This window comes from Maudiozyma barnettii (genome assembly GCF_903064755.1).
Source record: "Maudiozyma barnettii strain CLIB 1767 genome assembly, contig: KABA2_12, whole genome shotgun sequence".
In the NCBI taxonomy this organism is placed as follows: domain Eukaryota; kingdom Fungi; phylum Ascomycota; class Saccharomycetes; order Saccharomycetales; family Saccharomycetaceae; genus Maudiozyma; species Maudiozyma barnettii.
This window is the reverse complement of record NW_024545249.1, coordinates 292,904-310,304: the sequence shown is the minus strand read 5'-3', so window position 1 is coordinate 310,304 and position 17,401 is coordinate 292,904. Positions and strand designations below refer to the sequence as shown.

Here is a 17,401-nt window from a genome sequence, read left to right as displayed (position 1 = left end):
CTCCCTCATTCAATTGTTTTTGTTTTTGTTTTCCTTAAATTGATGCATATATAAAAATTTGATATATATATATATATTATTAGTAATGTAATGAATAATAATAACAGATTAATAAATAGTTACATTAATTAATATTAATACATACGCCAGCAGTATGGGTAATTGCATCAGAGATATCAATAACATTTACATTCTCGTCATTCCCTTCCATTACTTTATGACAGAGAAGGTTAGAGTATGATGCCTTTGTATTCTCGTCTAAAATTCCAATAGTTATATGGGAAATAAGATTTGTACAATCCAGACCATTAATGAATTGATTGTTTTTGTCTCTAATGCAACTATGGTGATCAATATCTCTATCTAATTGTACAATTGCACTCGCAATCTTGTCATCCCAGCATAACTTAATTAATTTAAATTTCAAATGGTCCCCGTTATTGCATGCAAAGGCTTCGCGAGCATCTGGATTTACATTTTCTCCGGATTGTCTCTTCTTTAGTATACACTCAGATATTCTCATCATTTCTTCTTCGTAGTGTTTCATATATGTTGACCAAATACGCTTTTCACGGGCATCACCTTTTTTGCCCTGTACAACATGTGACAAAGTAATATGAAACTCTGGCTGGGTTTGATTCTCCTCAAGCATCTTACTCACAGACAATGTACTTAGTTCACTTGAGTTTATTGTATTTTGTATTTCATCCAGCAGCATTCGTTTGTTCATGAAAGCTGCTGAGAAAAACGAAGGTTTTAATTTTTTAATTACTGGCTTTTGAGGTTGTCCCTTGACTATTTTTGGGATATTTTCTGGCTTGTGTTCTAATGCAGCTCTGAATGCATTTTCAAGAGCGTTCTCAGTAGGTAATTCGGGGATAAGTACAGGATATGTTTCATGTATTTGTCTTATTATCTCTCTAGTATTGGACAATGACGATGATTCACTATCAACTTTTAGATTTATCATTAAATCGAATGCGTTATCAGGATACTTATTCACTTCAACAGGCTGGAATCTCTTCCAAAAGCCACTCATAATGCCAATCACTTTTTTTTCTCCATGTTTATTCAATTGAATAGTTTGATGGTTATCACCTCTTTCGAGTACTCTCTCGATAGTAACCTCTTTAACTCTTTCGATATCGGTACCATCCAGGAATGATATACCTATTATCTTGATATTAGTATCGTATGACATGTATTCTTCCTTATATTCATCGACCCATTCGAACAATTGTTGACGTTCACGATATTGGTGATTATTTCTATCAACAAATACACACTTGACACCGCTTTCACTTAATTTTTCGAGAGACTTCTTAATTAATTGTGCTTTATCTTTACCTCTAATGTCATCGTTTTGGATATGTCCCCACTGATTACCGTACAGATTTGACAATGTTAGCGCAGTGGTGGTCTTACCACATCCAATTACTGCAATTGGAAATATTAAAAACTTTGTATTTTCATCAATCTTGTTATAATCTACAGCATTTCTTAATTCTAATTCTTTAATTTTTTCATGATTTAAAATCTCCATACCACTCATACCGTATGACTCTAGAAAGAGGTTTCTTAATTTAATGATACCAAACCCGTTTGAATAATTCTCACGTAATTGTTGATCATTATCCAGTAACGGTATCACAAAATCCAAATACTTGTTTGTAATAAACTTATGTTTTTTAAACCTAAATACTCGAGTACCATCCTCGATATATTTCTTTGTAACTTCTCTCCATTGACGATACATCAAATAAGGTTCTTCAAATTTGTATTTAAAGAAAAAGGTCTTGTTTTCATCCTTCAGATGACATCTGATAACAAAACCTTCTAATTCACGATCTTGGAAAGAACCCTTAGCAGCACAATTTTCCAGAAACTTCCTTAATGAATGAACGCTTCCTTCAAGCATTGACTCTGTTGGTTTAAATCCATACTTCTCGCTAAATTGGTGTACCTTATCCATTGGTAAAGTTTTAAATTCGGCTTCATTTAAGTTCAATCCGTGTAAGTATAGACCTCTTTCTTTTTCACCGTACTCTAATATGTGTTCTTCAAAAGTGTCGTCACAATATTCAGCAATTGCAGTCAAATTGTTATCATATAGTTCCTTCGCAAATGTTTTACTATCTACATTTAAATTATTTAATTGTCTCATTAGAAAATCTTGGCCGGCCAATGCATGGTTTCTATCTACATCATCTCTTGGTCCAGTTGAATGTTTAGAACAGACTACTATTGTGCCGTCTTCTAAGGCAGATATAAATATGATGCAGCCATTAGATTTAACAGTGACTTCATATGGTCCTGTCGTAAACTCCTCGATCCACTGCCATCTGGTACTTTGAACTTCGTCGATATTGAAAAATTTGTCATAACCTCTAGCAACAATTCGTGGATCGTTTGGATCATCAAGGATAAAGAGGCCTCTCGCATTGGTGGGCAACTTGATATTATTCTTACCATAATCCCATTCATTGAATTTCCAACTATTCACTTTTTGTTCGCTATCGAAGATATTGTAAGTCCTCTTATAAGCTTTACCTCTTTGATGAAGTTGAGATGCAGCCTCGAGATCACTAACTAATTGTCCTATCTCTGAGACATTGCTATCTGAGGAATCCATTTTTTTGGTTAGGCAGTATTGATAACTTATATTTAATTTCTTATGAATGTTGAATTGGCAGTAGTAGTCTTTGCTTCATATGTATCAATAGTTTCATTTTGGGTATGGTCATCGATTCAATACCGGCATCTGCTTTTTACTGAAAGATGAAATCATCGAGGTATAAATTTTTACTCGCCCTAACCTTAGGGTTTTGTTTCCTCTCTCAGCGATTTGAAATTTCCATTCAATTAGGTAAACGAAGAATCAAAACAACATTAAATATGGAAGTTATGATTAGGTTAAGGGATACATTGCATGATCAATCTAAGATTATTGTTAACTTTGAAAGTTAAATTACTTGAAATTTAGTTCTCCAAGTACTCGAATTTGCTATTTGCATTTGCTATTAATTTTATTTTTGTTTGAATTTTGTTAAACTAGATAGCGAGAGGAGGTAGCTATTAATATCATCAAATTTACAGAAACACAATCTCCTATCACATTTTGACGAAAATTCAAATAGTTGTATAATGACCTCCGTTACAAATATTTCAAAGATCGATATTGATGAAGCTGATATATTGGTCCTTTCAAGGGGCCTTGAGAAGACTAGTAAATTGACATATGACATTAATAAATCACTGAGCAAAATAGTACAGACATCGGATCACTCAACCAAGTTATTTGTACCAATCTTAGGTAGAAATAATGAGCTTACAATATTGCAAAAAAATATAGAGAGTACATTAAATTCTGTTGCTTCTGTGAAGGACCTTGCTACAGAAGCTTCAAAATATGAAATTCTTCTATCAAAGGGGATTAAAGAAGTTGGTATAAAGAATTACACGCAACTTATTCATAGGCTTGATGATATGGCTGAAAGTATAAATATAAATAATAAACAGAGTGCTGAATTCAATGGTATTTTGGTACGTCTGACGGAGGTTATAAAAGACAGTGAGACAAATTTAAGAATGTATTTTGTAGCCATATTAAGAACAATTAAACCATTCGACCCTCAAATTAACATGAACAAAAAAATACCCTTCCCATATTACGAAGATCAACAATTAGGTGAATTGTCTTCCATTCTAGACTATTTCTATAATAATTCCGATATAGATGCTATCCAAGAATCATTGGTTAATGAGAGAAGTGAAACCATTCTTAGATCAATGGCGTTCTTAGAACCTTTTGCAAAAAGAATAACAACATCTAAAAATGCACCATATGAGAAGGGTTCAAGTGGTATGAACCCTTACACTGAAGCTATTCTGGGTTTCATTGCCAACGAAAAATCTCTTATGGACGATATATGTTCCCAATATATGACATTCAAAGAGCCAATCTTAGATGCTATTTTGAAACGCTTGTTAAAGACTTACTCTAAATTGGTAAATTACAATTTAGAATCTGTGAAAGGTAATCTGGATAACACTGGTATATTTAGTTTTGAACTGGTAGAGAGTGTGCAAAACGTAAGAAGATCCCTTAAATTTAGTCAAAATTTACAGAATTTAGATTCATTAGTTCAATGTTCAAGTAAAATAGATAAAGTAACACAATCTTTATTTAAGGATACTGTCCAGAGAATCGGTGAAAAGGTTAACAGACTTTCTTCTTTACCTACCGATAACGGTGTTACAGAGTCAACCGTCGATACGATGTCTAGATTAAGAAAATTAAGTGAGTTCCAGAGCGGATGTATTACTGCCATTGCTACAATGGGAAGGGATAATTGGTTAGTCGCATCGTCTTCACCAAAGGATTTTACGTTCAATGACAATTTTTTGAATAATTGCAGTGAAAAAGAGATACCAATGAGGTTGCTATCTTGTTTCTTCAGTGATTGTATTGATACATTATGTTTACTGCTTGAAAAGAGAGCTGAAAAAATATTAGGGAATAGTTTCTCATCCGAGATCTCTAATCCTACCTTAATACATTCATCTTCTAAAGATAATTTTAGTAGCCCTAAACATAAACAAAGAATTGGTTACTTTATATTAATGAATATTTCTTTAGTCGAACAGATTGTGGAAAAATCCAACTTGAGTTCAATATTAGGACAAGAAGGTAGCTCACGGATTAAGAAATTGCATAAAAGATACGTCGATTATATGGTTGCTGACTGGAAAGATCTTACAGCTATTTTAATGGATGCTGTGTTCATAGATAGTACTGGTAAAAAATCAAAGGATAAAGAACAAATAAAGGAGAAGTTTAAGAGGTTTAATGATGGTTTTGAAGCACTTGAAAGTAAGACTAAACAGTATAGATTGACAGATCCGGCTTTAAAGAAACGTTTAAAATCCGAAATTGTCTCTTTGATAATTCCAATGTACGAAAGATTTTACGGGAGATACAAGGACTCGTTTAAAAATCCAAGAAAGCATATTAAGTATACTCCTATAGAGTTAACTTCAGCAATTGATCAAGTAACACGTTAATAAAATAGAAATATGAAAAGCCATCTGCTGTATTTTTATCTAATATATAGATTTGTATGTGTTCGAATTTTTCGTTGACCAAAATATTTTAAGTGATTTTTAAGCATTTCAGAAAAATATTAATAAATAAACCTCTTGGGACTTTACCTACTGGTATCTTCAATTAACATTTTATGTAAATTATATCTTTAAATAGTGAAAACCAATAGAAATCTTTAAGCTCTAGAATATATATTGTAAAAGTGTCTAAAAAAAAGTAAATAACGAAATAAATATTATACTGACAAGATTTTTTGGTAAAAGTTTGAGTTTGTTTTTTAAAAAAAGCTTAGTTTAAACACAATCAACTCCTATGAGGACATGGCACCTTCAACATTTCGATACGTTGATGTACTGTTATCCGCATTGCTATCGGTATCAATTGTCTTCAAATCGCTTTGGGTTGCTACCTCTGAAAGTCTACTCGAAGCATCGGTACCTCCTCCGATGTCACGGTTTTCTCTTGAATCATTTGCGTTATCGATTCCCTGATCAAATTGCAAAGTATTCCATCCGACGGTATTTCTATTGTATAAAGCAGTTAGGTCAACTGATGAGTCTAATGGTTGTTCAGACAAATCGTTAAGAGAATCTCTGGATTGAAAAAAAGAGTTGTCATAGCTCATTTCTGTAATATCACCTACAGTTCTGTTATGAGATGTACTATTCCTTAGACCATTATTAAGTAAAGGTTCGGCAGCAATGCCATCCCCATTACGGTATGCATTTGAACTATTATTTTCGGCAGAAGAATGTGGTGACAATTCATTAGTAGAATGGATTGACCGCCTTGGGCTTCCTTCGTACGTTACTGAATTGCCATCCTCGGTCGGAGAGGATGGATTTTCACCTGGTGATGTTGTGTTATCACTAAATATTTGATTCATATCATTGTAAAATTGATTATCAGTTCTTAAAGTAGATGGCAGCATATTAGCACTGTCAGGGCGACCACCACCGAATATTAGATCGCCACCGAGAGGCCTTAATGTTGGCGGTGAATGTGGTCTTAATATATTTGAGGGCAAGTTCTGTGTCTGTAAGTTCGAACTATCAAAACTAAAGCTGGACGCTATATCGTTATCATCATTATCCTCTGTATTTCTTTCTTCTGTGAATGAGTTTTCTAATTCATTATCTAGGTTCAAATTACTTCTTCTGTTGTTCATACTGAACAGTAAAGAATCCTGTGATTTATTTAGTGACAAGCGTGACATTTTCGAGTCTTGGAGGTTTGAGTTTACTACTCTTTCATTATGTTTACCTTTCATCGCTTCCCCATAAGATGGAGGAAGTTTCGAAGGAATAGTTGGGTTACTTTTGAACGTAGTTAATGGAGGTCTTCTTATTCCTACTGAGGTTATAGGCTTATTGTCATCAAAATTAAAATCAGGTGGCGGATCATCCAAAGCATTATCATTAATACTGAAAGAATCACTATCGTTTAGTTGGAAGGACAGAGGTCTCAATAGAGGCGATGTAATTGGAGATAGCGGAACAGCCTGAGGAGAAGTTAACGCTCTTTCGATTGATTCAGGTTGATAAATATTTGACTTCAGTTTTGGATTTGTAAATATATCATTTTTACTAGTCTCACCCCCTACAGTATTAGGACGTCCATTTTGGCTATGTATTAAGTTATGAATATGCCTATTGTTATTATTGGTGCTGTTGCTATTGCTGCTATTGACATGGCGGCTTGATGAAATTCTTGGCAAAGGTGTTCTTGTCGGCCCATTCATTGAACTAACATCAATTGGCTGCACGTTAGGTGATAAAATTGGTGAACTGAATACTTCCTTAGGGAAGAAAATGTTAGAGTTATGGTACAAATGGTTTGGATCATTGGTATCGGAAGTAAGATTGGATTTCATGCTCTCTGATACAGAATCTGACTCAAATTTGGAATTTAAACTTGAGGAAGCCATAGAGATACTTGCAGAAGATGGGAAAATATTATTTCCAAATGGTAAAGAATGAACATCATAACTTGGAAGTAAAGTATTTGCATGAGAACATAATTTGTGCAATACATGGATAGGAGAATCGATACTAATTTCGTAATGTTTTCTCTTACCGTCAACCATTCTCGATAAACGAAGACAAAGTTTAATCCAATGATTTGATTTAATCTTCTCGATCCCAGTATCAGGGTGTAACCTTTGATGACTACCAAACCTACTTGGTATAAAAACTTGGAATTCAAATGATTTGTTGGATAAATAGCCGTCTTCATCCTCTAGTAAATTGCCCATGTATTTGGCCTTGACACCATTTGTATCCTTTGGAGCATTTGGTAAAGTTGGACCACAATGTTCAGCCAATAAGAACTTTTTTGTTGGTTCGAGTCTATGTATCTTCTTACCTCTACAATAATATTCCATAGTTTCAGTAATATAAATTCTTATTCTGTGTAATGTAATTTTATCCAAAGGTGAAAAGGAAAAATTGATTGGTAAGAAAGCATCCAGGATAATGTCCTTTGACGATATTATGATATCATAAAACAGTTGATTTTCCCAGTCTCTCGATATTAAGATGGGTTCACTTTCTTCCACAGATGTATCTGATTGGGTTCTTACGATCGTAACAGGTAATCTTGCATTCAAGTTTGACTTAAACGCACCAACTCTTTCAATAGTAGCCAATAGAAAGTATTCGACAAACCCAAAATCGGCTTTGATAGATTCAGGAAATGTTTGAGGTATTATCTGTTCAAATGTGTACACATAATCACCTGGTTGGAATACGAACGAGTCAGACGTTGTTATTGAGCTTGCCGATACTATAGAATCATGATGGTTTAATTTGTGTGGAACTGATGTTGTCGCATCAGAGGAGAAAGTTGATGATAATAATTCGGAAAAAATTGAAGTTGAGGTAACTGGTTTTATTGAATCTGTATTCGATGTTGTTAAATTATTGCCCGAGAGGTTTCTCTTTTGATTATTGATATCATTTGTCGAATTAGAATTGGAATTAAGGTTAGTCGATGAGGATTGATGAGGGACTCTTTGAATTTCATGATTGGATGAAGTGACTCTTCTAAAGAGGTTTAATGGAGATAAACTTCTCACCGAGGGACTGTTCTTTATTGTGTTTAAAGATCCCGAAGAGTTAGCCCTACTTCTTCTCAAATTACCAGTACTCTTTTCTTTCTTTGGAGTAACTGTATGCGATCCGGTCATGCTACTATTGTTGATATTAGGATTACTTGAGACAGGGGATAATTGTAAAGGGGAAGTCAAACCAGTCAATTTACTGTGCGATATCGCAGCTATACCAGCAGTTCCCATTGTAGATTGTCCTGGCCCACCTGGAAGCGGCTTATACATCGAAGCACCACTACCTTGTAATAACATTTCATATTCTGCATCTTTTTTGCTATTACTGGTTTTAGTTCTCGGCTCCGGCTGTATAGGATCTGATGAGTCATAAAATGGCCAAGTATGATTCACTACGTCATTAATCTCTACAAATTCTTGTTTCTTTGGTGGGATACCTTCGGGCCACTCAGTCCTCGTATAACCTTTGAATGCTAACGATATGCTTTTAAGTTTTGTAGCTTTTAGTACTCTGACCACCAATGAACCTCTTAGGACAGCAGGTAGTCTGTCACTATTATGCTGCGTTTCGAACCCTTGGAAAAACACGACAGGTTCTACCAGTCGAATGAAAACTTGAATATGAGCACTATGTTTTAAAGGAGCAGCGTTAGCTTCTACATCAGCATCCTTCTCTAAGGGGAATACCGGTGATAGGGTGTTTGTAAGTTGAGTCATAAAGTAGAAGGGAGCTAGAACTAAAGTTAATATATTGTAGTTAACAACTTAAGAACAAATAAAAATAAAAATATTGAAGGAAGGAAAAAACTGGTGATTATGTAATATATTTCGAAACCAGGGATAAGGGACCTAAATTAGAAAGAGCTATTTTTAGGGTTTCTATTTTCTCCCACACGATCCTGCTTCTTTATCCGAACGTTGTCCTAGTGTGACGTTAACAGTACTAGATTAAAAACAACCAAAAGAGGAGTGATGTATGTATTGAGATACACCTTCTTTCTTTGAATCGTCCACCAGGAGTATCGTGGGTCTTAGTAACAAATCTTTATTATTAGTATTATTGGTGGAGTTCAATCAAAAAAAATCAAAAATTAAAGCGATTTTCGTTTTGTATTCCGCGAGGCACCGTTTCTTTTTGCTGCCCTCTTTGGCAAAGGGGGATGGCCTGACTCTTCTGATCTCTCGATGGGTAGGGTCGACGGCCGTATAGAAGAGGATCTCGAGGTTTGGGGGTCATTGTAGCAGTCAGTTCAAGTAATGAGAGCAATCAAGTGTGATGGATCGTAGAATTAAGGATGTGGTGGACCGGAACGTCGATTTGTATGCGTTACTGGGATTGGATTTAACAGAGGTGGCCAATCGTGGAGGACCACAAGCGATAACAACGGATGAAATTAGGAGTAAATATAAGCAAATGGCATTTGTATATCACCCAGATAAGAATACGAACGATAGTGACAACAGTAAGTTCCACGAGATTAGTGTGGCCATACAGATACTCACTGACAAATCATTGAGAGATGAATACGATCATTGGTATCATCGTAAGAATTTTTTACAGAAGAAGCAAGTATCTGAAACAAGTATATATAGGAATGCGGACTCTATTGCTGCTGTTCAGGAGTATGGAGAGATGTTACGCAAAATGAAGCATTTCAAGGTTCCGTTCGGAGATTGGTCTCTTACGGAAACAAACGCTTCCACTAAAGATACTGAATCAACAGAAGATAATAATGATGATATTGATTTGGGATCTCATTTCTATGATTCGGCTACATTACGATTAGAATTTGATGGTGATCCAGTTGCTTTGTCATCGATCTTGGAAAAATCACAATTACAACGGTTTCTCTTCGAGACAACGACGTCTAAGATTGGCATAGATGATATACATGATATTTATTACTCTAGTAGGAACGATCCAAAGCAACGTATTATTGTTTCATATATTGAGTGTGTGACACCTGAGAGGGCTGTGTCCTTGTTACGATCGTGGCAGAATGACCCGACGGTTTTTAGCACAGATACTCGGATCAAACTTTCTTCAATGACTCCAAGAGTGCCAACTCACTATTATCATGATGTAGATATCTCACCTACGGAATTGGATCCTCAGATCATGGCAGCCATCAGAAGACAATTGGATTCTAACGTTTCATCATAGGATTCTCCATATACATTTACATACATTGTTGCATTATTTAAATAAAGACTAACCCACTCACTAATGTTTAATAGAAGATATGTAGACTAATTTAAATGGTCAACCGATCAATTTACCAAGGTTTGGGATTATTGCAACGTCATCTTCATATTCTTCGATACTTTATTTTATGATTTTTGAATACATTTATGTCATTAGGGTTGGCTGATAAGATCATACAGTATATGAATTGACCTCAATGAAACATTCTGCTCTACTCATCAATAATTATCTTTCCCTGAATAAATTTCAAACGTTCGATATACACAGGAACTAGATGTATTCCATATTGGAAGAATGTAGAATACTTAGTCGGGGAGGTTTTCGAAGTAATTTTGTTATATTTTCGTTGGTTTTTTAATATATATTCCAGAAATTAAAATGACGTAATGGGAGCCAAATATAAAATAAGATCCTAAAAAGGAATGTACATATATATATAGTTATAGGGCTATAGTTGGTAGAGCAAGAAAAGAAATACTGTTTGTCACTCACAAACTTATATTACATAAGCATTTCCTTTCTATTGCAAAAATATGAAGTCACAAGTTTACGTATAATGTCTAAAATCATACGTAAGCAATCAATTCCTACAGGAAGTGCGATCAGTTTCCGTTAATTCTATGGTATTGGGCTTACATCAACTTCAAAAAGTATTATTCTTTGGGGACTATTCAGGGAATTGATTTATAAAGATAAGGGGAGACTGTGAATATAAATCGGTATGTCCATCTCCCGGAGTGAAAGTCAAAGAATCAATGCCTATATAAGATATTATATATAGCGGTATCACGTACTTGGTAGCACACTTGATATCGTAGTGCAAGCACCAGAAAACTGAGGAGGTTCAAACTCAGCTCTCTTGACTCTTCTGTTCTTTTCAATGTCTTGTTCGTCATGTAAAGCTCTCAATGAGTTGTTCCAACATTTTTTTCAGTCTAAAATGGCTTTGTTTCTTCTAGGCGTGCCCTCATCAGATGGCGAAGGGACAAACAAACGATGGAGGGGCAGCAACACATGCAATATTGTTTAGAAGCAAATAATCATCATTGACAAATATTGAACTTTGAATAAAAACTTGGGTGTTTGATTGGATGATTCAGACAATCATTCGAAGTGGTTAGTAGTAGAATATAGCAATACAAGGAAAAATCACGATTTATTTTTCTGCTTTAATAGTAACTTTCCTATAACATCATTTTGCATTTTGTTTTGAAACTTTGAAATACAAGATAAGAAACAGGCTTTCTGATAGAGATAACAAACACAAAACCTACGTTTGGTTCTTAATATATTGATGCCACTAGTTTAAACAACTTTGGAAGAAAGTAAAAGTAAGACAACAGCTAGATACTGACTGCACATATAGCTTTTTAGCAAAATGTTTTCAAAAGGAAAGAAAAAATCACAACATATAAATGCAGAAGCAGTCCTTAGCGAAGAAGCATTGAATGATTCGCTGAGGGCTGCTCAAGTCATCTTCCAGAGACATTCAAAAGGTAAAGTACCTAGTAATACAACTACAGCAGAAATACGACAGAAATTAGTTGGGACTAAACTACAAGAACAAACTAATATAGATCAAATTCCAAGAAGAGCCAATACGGTGAAATCTGCCACTAAAGCAGATGTTGAATCATTGCCACAGCAAGTACCGAGGAGACCAAATACAACTAAACCTTATAGACATAATCAATTGCCCTTGATGAAGGGACAATCCCCGATTCAATCACCTGTCGGGTTCGTTAATGAAGGGAAGACACGAGTTAGAAAAGTAAATGTCCCTAAGGAGTCCAATGAAATTCCCAAGAGGAAAATTTTGCCAAATGCAGCAAATGCTGCTCATATTGCAGCTGTGTTGGCCCATTCATATGTGACTGATTCTGATAAGTCCAGGAAACCAAGTGATGTTTCTTCAAGGATAAATGATGATGAAATAGTAGCAAAATCTATTAAACAAGAAGTTTTGAGAGATACTACGCCACCTACTGTGAGGCCACCCACTCCAGAACGAATAGAGCCAAAACAATTTTATTCATTGGAACAAACAAGACGTAGAATGGAAATCCCACAACCTGTAAGAAGAGAAAGAATACGACCAATACAACTACTTGATGAAATCCGTAGTCAGGATTCAGTAACAGAAGAGCATCCAAAACATCCTTCATCCTCTGTATTATCCAGTTTCCGATCTCAGGTAGCAACACCCATGGCTAGAACTGCATCAGAACCTATTGACTCCCAAAGTGAGCATATTAATTTAATAGACGACCAGGAAGATTTTGATGACCGTAATTCAACTGGAAATCACAGTATTTCAATGGGACAACAACGACAACGACAACAGGTAGGAGATGATACAGAATCCCTGGACTTAGAGAGTCAGAATTTCTCAATTGGGACCAATATTTTACCAAGAAAAAAGGGTTCAAGTAATAAAAATCCATTAAAAAAAATATTTGGTAAAGGAACAACACCAGTTACATCATATAATACAACAAGCAGGAATTTTGATCCTTTATTAGCAAGCAATAATACCAGTGCAAGCCAAAATATCCATGACACTCCAACGGCAGCTGCTGTAGCTGCCGCTGCAAGAGGTCCTGTCTACGTTCCTAATAATAAACCAATTGCAGCAGTGTATAGCAGTAATAACGGTGGAAGTACAACAAGTGTAAACACTGCGGCTGCTACCCAAATGAGATTCAAGACTACAATGAGATATGAAAATCGTAAGAAATCATTTAATGAGGACAAACCCTGGAAAGCTCATAAAGATGCAAAGTTTATGTCAGAAGTCGAGCGTAAAAGATATGAGGGGATGTGGGTTAGTAATCGTTACCGTTACTTAAATATGTTATATTGGTGGCCGGTAGATGATATTAAACAGGACACAGAAGGTTTATCTGGATCTGAAGGTCAATCAGCAGGAGAAGATGCTCGATCATTTGTAAGTACACAAGGGTCGAGAAGTAATAATAATAGTCATCTTGAATTAACACCTGTGGATACGCATTCTTCTTTAAAATCTGAAAAACAAGATAAGGCAATTATTAAAGAAGGTGATGATGAGAATCCAGCTCTTCAGGATAGTACGGTATCAAACGCATCAATGGCACAAGGTAGAATTATTCAAGAACATAAGAAGGATGATATCGAAAATAATGGTGTAGATGATGCTGGAACAGTCGATTATGAATCGGAATATTACACAGACGTGGAGAATGAGCTAGGTTCCCAAATTAATAAATCTCGCTCTTTTGAATCTAGCAATAATAATGAGGATCATGATATTGAAAATCCACTAGAGCCTGTACCAAGTAGTCCAATTTCATTTGCGACTCAGCACAATGATTTTACTATAGCTGCTGAGTCCAGGTCACCAACTCCTGACTATTCTGATATATTACTTACCCTTCCACAGGACGGTCTTATTCTAAATTTAGTGGTGAAGGATATTTGGGAAAGATCTAATTTGCCGGATGATCTCTTAAGACAGATATATCATCTAGTCGACACTCGGCATGATGGAACATTGGACAGAAGATCATTCCTTGTCGGGATGTGGCTTGTCGATCAATGTCTCTACGGTAGAAAGTTACCTAGCGAGGTAGATCGCCAAATTTGGAACAGTGTTGATGGTTATGTATTGAATGTGATTCAGCCTCGAGTCGAACCGCAAGTGAAGATAAAGAGAAGAGGGAAGCGTAACATTGTTGGAAGAGAACTCAACAACATCAAGAAGGGGATCAGACATGTTCACTTGTAAGTCAGATCGGGACATATATCTGGATATCCATGACGGATTATGAAACCATTATATCCCACGAAGGATCGGATCGGAAGGATCGGATCGGATTGATCGATGCGATGCACGGTCAGGGATGGTGAAGTGAGGTGCAACTGTTGGTGTTAGCTCCTTAACTAAGTGATTTGTTTGCCAAGAAAATCGCGCAGAACTGCGCATTTTAAGAGGGACGGCACACAATCTGGGGGACGGAGCTATCCATTTTCCCTTTTCTCCGCGTGTATTTCTCTGCGACCCCACCAAAATTATTTCATAAGCAAAAATGAACGACATTTGACAGAATTCCAACCTAAACCTCGAGAATGGGATAAGAAATATATAAATATAATACATAAATAAATAGATTGGATTGTAACAACCATTTCTAGATATTTTTAGTTGTGATGCTATGAGATCGTAATTACTTACGTTACTTTTTTTGACAGTTTTTGGTAACTAAATCAAGTTAGAAAAGGTTTGAAAATACAACAAAAAAAAACAAGTGATCTACATTTCATTTATTTGATACTTATATAGATCTAATTGGGATTAAGTACTATGTTTAGTGTGCTGAATAGATTTAGGAGCTCGAAACCTGAGTCAAAGAAAGATGTTGAGAAACAGAGGAGTAAAGACACGCTTAGGATTTTGCACCAAGTTATAGATTTTGAAAGTGCATTGCAAGCCATGGATTATGTCCTTGATGATCGACCTGAACAAGGAAAAGCGTTATTAGACGATATTGATAAAAAAACTGGTAGCCCTCATACAATTAGTGTACTAGCAAGAGGTGTAGTGGAATTTTTACAAGCTACCTTGAGTTTTGAGCATGAAGAGATGAAGAAAGCTACAGAAACATTGATGAGAGCTGAAGATTTGTCTTGGAAAAGTAAGACAGATGCTGAAAAACAAAATTTTAAATCTAGTTCGATATATCCACCAGGTACTGTATACGCAGTAACATATACGGAGGCACTATTGTTGCATGCGTTATTGATGCTATTTAGTGAAAGTCTTGTTGAAGCTGCGAAGGCTTTGTTTAAATTAAGAAAGGCTTATTCGATGCTTTCTCAAATTATTCAATTGGTCCATGAAGCCGAGAGAAAGAAAAATATACCAGGAGTTATATCTATGACTGCTATAGATGGTGAACCAACTACTAACAATACAAACAATAGTAGTAGTACTAGTAGCACAAGAAGTAGCACCAGTAGCACCCGCAAGGGTACAAACAAAACCCCAAGTGAATCTGAAACAAGTTCGGTATCTGATGCTACAACGTTTACATCTGTTGATGTTCCATATAAATTAACTGATGAACAGAAAAGTGACGATTCATTGATCGCACTTGCAGAAAGGATTCAAAAGATGAGACTTGGTCGTTTGGCTGGTTCCCATATTGATAATGCACCAGCTTTCAATAGACTTAGAGAAGATCTTGGGCTACACACAATGAAAACTATTGATAGACAAGGTATAAATATGACTCAGAAGTCGTATCTATCTGAGGAGTACGATTTACATCAAGCTACCATCGATGAATTTATTGCTTCTGGTGCAAATTTATGTTATGGTATTTTACAAGTGGTTTTATCTTTAATTCCACCAGCTGTTGGGGCCGTATTATCTATAGTAGGATTTAAAGGATCTAGAGAGGAAGGGTTAAAATTAATTTGGAAATCTACTAGACAAAGAAATGTTCATGGTTCCATAGGTTTATTATCCTTGATGTTTTATTATGATGGTCCATTCCAATTTACAGATGACGATTTTGATATCCCAGTGTCACATTATAAAAACGATAAGAGTAAGAGAGATGCCACATTAACTAGAAGTTATACTAACGCTAAGGATTTTGATTCTATGGCAAACGAAAAGTTATTACATCCAGGTAAACTATTAGAAAATTCCTTGTTGCAAGCAAGAGCCTTATTTCCAAATAGTGCACTTTGGTTGCTAAACGAAGCTAGAATGCTTTCAGCAAAGGGTAGATTGAGTGATTCAATGACTCTCATGGATTCCATTGATGTGAATGAAATTCATATGAGACAAGTTAAAGTATTGATGGTCTTTGACAGGGCAAACACTTTGGTTAATTTACATGAATATGAAAGAGCAGCAGAAGAATTGATTTTTCTAACAGATTTCAGTGATTGGTCCCATGCTTTTTATACTTATTTTGCTGGATGTTGTTATTTGGAGAAATGGAGACAGTGCGAATTAAAGATTATTAACTCTGATAATTCACAAGTATATAAAGAACGTGCAGAAAAATTGATATTAAGTGCTCCTGATTTATTAGCGAAGAAAACTTTTAGATCTAAAAATTTACCATTGGATAGATTTATGGCCAGGAAAGTCAGTCAATATAAAGTGACACAATCTAAATTGGGTTGCAAATTCATTGTAGATGCCATTGCTACATCCCCAATTCATGAAATTATGTATTTTTACAACGGTTACAACAGAATGACTAAAGATAGTTTAATCATGACTAAGAGATTATTAGCTGAGTATCAGAATGGTGCTACGGCACTACATGACCCAGACCAAGAATTGGTAAACAATTTGTTGTTGGCAATTACTTTACGTCGACTTCAAGAACATAAGGAAGGTTGTAAATTGCTAGATGAGAAAGTGTTACCTCAAATATTTACATTACAAAACGGTAAAGTGAAATATATTAAGAAAACTAACGATCCATGGGCATACCCAACCGCATTATATGAGAGAGCTCTATTTAGCTGGAAAGAAGGTGGTGTTGGGAAATTACCAGAGATTAGAGAATGGTTAGTAAGGGCCCAAAATTACGCAGATGATTACGAGCTAAGTACACGTATTTCGATGAAGATCAAGGCAGCATTAGATAGGGTAGAGGAAGCTCTGTAATGTAATTGGACAATGTATCTTGTTTTGGAAGTATTTCTTTTTTTTATTGTTATATAAATATTACGTTTAAATGTCTTTATTTAATTATATGACTACCGGTATAGTTTACCACTAATGATACTCCCATCTCATTTGAATTGTTTATAATGGAAGAATATCCAAATTTAACTGAAGATGGATTCCCCCACCTTTTGGTAATCAGAAACCCCCACGCAACGGTTCGTAACAATTGCATAAACAAAAAAAAATTCAAGTAAAAGATTCATCGGCTCGTATAATAATTTGTTGCGTTGAAAAATATTTCGTAATTATATAAAAGGGGGGAGATTCTTCTATATAAAACAAAGATATTTT

General features: G+C 35.3%; 6 protein-coding genes across 6 annotated transcripts; 4 read left to right on the top strand and 2 right to left on the bottom strand.

The window, feature by feature from the left end:
* Nucleotides 1–124: 124 nt before the first annotated feature.
* TRL1 (tRNA ligase) lies at nt 125–2,632 on the bottom strand (the record flags this gene model as incomplete). Its single annotated transcript, XM_041552860.1, has 1 exon — nt 125–2,632. The coding sequence occupies one exon, from the start codon at nt 2,630–2,632 to the stop codon at nt 125–127; it is 2,508 nt and encodes an 835-aa protein (XP_041408794.1).
* A 512-nt stretch (nt 2,633–3,144) lies between these two features.
* On the top strand, nt 3,145–5,064 carry EXO70 (GTP-Rho binding exocyst subunit EXO70; the record flags this gene model as incomplete). Its single annotated transcript, XM_041552859.1, has 1 exon — nt 3,145–5,064. One exon carries the CDS (start codon nt 3,145–3,147, stop codon nt 5,062–5,064), a length of 1,920 nt encoding a protein of 639 aa, XP_041408793.1.
* Nucleotides 5,065–5,414: 350 nt separating this feature from the next.
* Nucleotides 5,415–8,885, bottom strand: ALY2 (Aly2p; the record flags this gene model as incomplete). Its single annotated transcript, XM_041552858.1, has 1 exon — nt 5,415–8,885. One exon carries the CDS (start codon nt 8,883–8,885, stop codon nt 5,415–5,417), a length of 3,471 nt encoding a protein of 1,156 aa, XP_041408792.1.
* Nucleotides 8,886–9,444: 559 nt separating this feature from the next.
* Nucleotides 9,445–10,332, top strand: CWC23 (U2-type spliceosomal complex subunit CWC23; the record flags this gene model as incomplete). Its single annotated transcript, XM_041552857.1, has 1 exon — nt 9,445–10,332. One exon carries the CDS (start codon nt 9,445–9,447, stop codon nt 10,330–10,332), a length of 888 nt encoding a protein of 295 aa, XP_041408791.1.
* A 1,420-nt stretch (nt 10,333–11,752) lies between these two features.
* On the top strand, nt 11,753–14,140 carry TAX4 (Tax4p; the record flags this gene model as incomplete). Its single annotated transcript, XM_041552856.1, has 1 exon — nt 11,753–14,140. One exon carries the CDS (start codon nt 11,753–11,755, stop codon nt 14,138–14,140), a length of 2,388 nt encoding a protein of 795 aa, XP_041408790.1.
* Nucleotides 14,141–14,716: 576 nt separating this feature from the next.
* On the top strand, nt 14,717–17,047 carry IML2 (Iml2p; the record flags this gene model as incomplete). Its single annotated transcript, XM_041552855.1, has 1 exon — nt 14,717–17,047. One exon carries the CDS (start codon nt 14,717–14,719, stop codon nt 17,045–17,047), a length of 2,331 nt encoding a protein of 776 aa, XP_041408789.1.
* Between the last annotated feature and the right edge of the window lie 354 nt (nt 17,048–17,401).